This window comes from Fusarium tjaetaba (assembly GCF_013396195.1).
Source record: "Fusarium tjaetaba strain NRRL 66243 chromosome Unknown NRRL66243_c0000410, whole genome shotgun sequence".
NCBI classification, from domain to species: domain Eukaryota; kingdom Fungi; phylum Ascomycota; class Sordariomycetes; order Hypocreales; family Nectriaceae; genus Fusarium; species Fusarium tjaetaba.
The window spans coordinates 750-3,166 of NW_023501606.1; the positions used below are offsets into that span (position 1 = coordinate 750).

The following is a 2,417-nucleotide window of genomic DNA, read 5'->3' on the forward strand; positions in this document are numbered from 1 at the left end:
ACAAAATTAGGATGTTAGTTGTGTTTTCAATGTAAGTACTAATGGAGTATATTTGACTTCCTATGAATGTGCCTAGTACTTCATACTTCTGACCTGTTGTAAACGAATTCGCTTGTTTCGCTTGCTCGGCGCATGTCCCTGAGCGAGTTGATCCTCACAGTAATAGTAATAGATCCAGGAGAGCACGAGTGCAATCGACATGGCCGTCATCATCAGAAGGCTCTTTATCCAACCGCCTTTCAAACTTGTGGTACGAGGTGACCGTAGCGGTCCATCCACGCCTCACTTCCGTGGTAGCGCCAAGCAACCACAAGCCCAAACTCAATTAGCTCCTCATTAGCGTGTTTTTGAACTGCACCCATCCAATCTGGGAGCAAAGGGTGAGGTGCTGGTACATCCTTTGCCAGAACAGGACCCGAAGCCCAGTTCACATCCCTGAGTCGGTCACGAGTTGTCGTAAGAATCTCAATGTCACCATCAGCGAACCCTGAATCCGAATCTCTCCCGGTGGCTAGGTCGGGAATCACGGCCTCCGCGGGCCAGTACCCAGATCCGCCTTCTACAGGACATAGTCTATAAAGCTGAAGTCCCAATGGGAGAGCCGACCTGTTGTACCGGGCGTTGTGGTTATGATGCAAAGCGGAGGCGATCACATGGGGCGTGACTGGGCGTTGTAGATGCTTTTCATGTTCAGCAACCTGCGTTTTCGCCCACGCCTTGAAGTGTTGTTCCTTGGACTCTTCATCTCCCGACATCTCCGTGGCGATAGACACAAAGGATGCCCCACTGCCGAATGAACTTTCGACAGAAGGCATCGCAGCGGCGATGGGTTGAGAACTGCCTTGGTATTGAAGCCCTCGACCCTGGCTTTCGTAGGGAGGTGGAGACTGACTGTTGGCATTAGAATGCGGCACGTAAGGATGGTCATGGTACTCCAGCTCCCGGATCGCAAAGTCTCTGAGGTTGTCAGCGAGCTCAACGAACAACTCGTGTGCGTCATACGGGGGAATGCAAAACTTTGCCGGCGGGACGCTAGCTTTGAGACTCATGAAACGGTCACCGCGCTCTTCTTCCGTCATCTGACGGTGGTGCCCGGCGTCGATGCTGTTACATCGGATCATGTCATTTGCATCGACATCAAAGGCCATCGATCGCCGAATGTTTCGTGCGTATTTGATGAACTCTTTCCTGTCAAAGCAAGCATAGTAATGATCAGCATTCTGGGTCAGGCAATCTGTCGCTAGGCTTCGGACGTCTTCCATACAGCTAATGCATTGCTTGCTGAGCTGCGTGGCGCATAGATGCGTAAGGTTATTAGCAAGTTCCTCGAAACGGAGTTCTAGACTGTCTAATCGATCCTGCATGTTCTCCATCTTGAGGTCCTGCAACTGATTCTCCATGATGGCGATAAAGCGATGCGAGTGTAGTGTAAAATACAAGAACTGTTACGGAAGGATTTGATGGAGATTCTGTATTGGGCAGTAGGTGCTGAGTGTCGATGAGCTTTCCTCTGGAGGTGGATGATTGAGACTGGTACGGCGAGTGGTGGTGGTATTCTTATAACCTTGCGTGGATGAATTACTACGGTAAGGTTCCCAGTCTATGTTCTCTGGCAACTGGGTGAACGGGGTACTGCGTTCGAGTAAAGAATGCACTGCTCTAATCGCAGGAGAACAAAATAGAGGTACCGGCTGAGCATAGTGCTCCATGCATTAGTCCAACTGAACTTCCTCTTTGGCCTTGTTCACTTTTATCCAATGCTCCTTGGTTGCTGATTCAATTCAAAATCAACAATAATGGGAAAGCAGTTTGGTGAGTCGAGGAACGAAGAGACCCGGCGTTAGATACTATTCTCCAAGATTCTCGGAATGTTGGTGCTCAAGGGCCGTGAACATCCTTCACACGTGACGCCAACCATGGCTTCTCAAAAAAGAGGGGATCCCAAATTCAGTAGCTATCAACAAGAGTTTTCAATCCACCAAGACTGATGGGAAAAAATAAAGGAAGACTGCAGAAAGCTCATCTCATCACCGTGTTCAGCAAGACATGGCTCGGTTCAAGGTTTCCTTGGCGGGGTTATTGGTCATATTGCCGATCAAAATCAATCGACTGTTGCGCCGCCACGGGACAGTGACAGCGACCGAGTCTAGTGGTTGCACCACTAAGCCAGCTTACAAATGATGGGGTTCAGCAGCATACCGGGCCCAGTACGTAAGTATTCCGACTCATTATCAACCAACGACATACACAGGCATTTAGTAATTGGCATGTAGCTATGAAGCGCAGTCCAAAGGGCGCGCCTTGGGTTTTACATTAATTGACAGTTGCAATTCATCAGCAGCATTTTTCGTGACTGAATAGTCTGCTATTAAGCAAGTCGTTAAATATGACCCTCGATCCCTAGGATGGGATTAAAC

At 49.1% G+C, this 2,417-nt stretch overlaps 1 protein-coding gene across 1 annotated transcript; it reads right to left on the reverse strand.

Annotated features, from left to right (window-relative positions):
* Positions 1-239: 239 nt before the first annotated feature.
* On the reverse strand, positions 240-1,400 carry FTJAE_13390 (uncharacterized protein; the record flags this gene model as incomplete). The annotated part of the gene is made up of 1 exon (XM_037346529.1): positions 240-1,400. The coding sequence occupies one exon, from the start codon at positions 1,398-1,400 to the stop codon at positions 240-242; it is 1,161 nt and encodes a 386-aa protein (XP_037199582.1).
* Between the last annotated feature and the right edge of the window lie 1,017 nt (positions 1,401-2,417).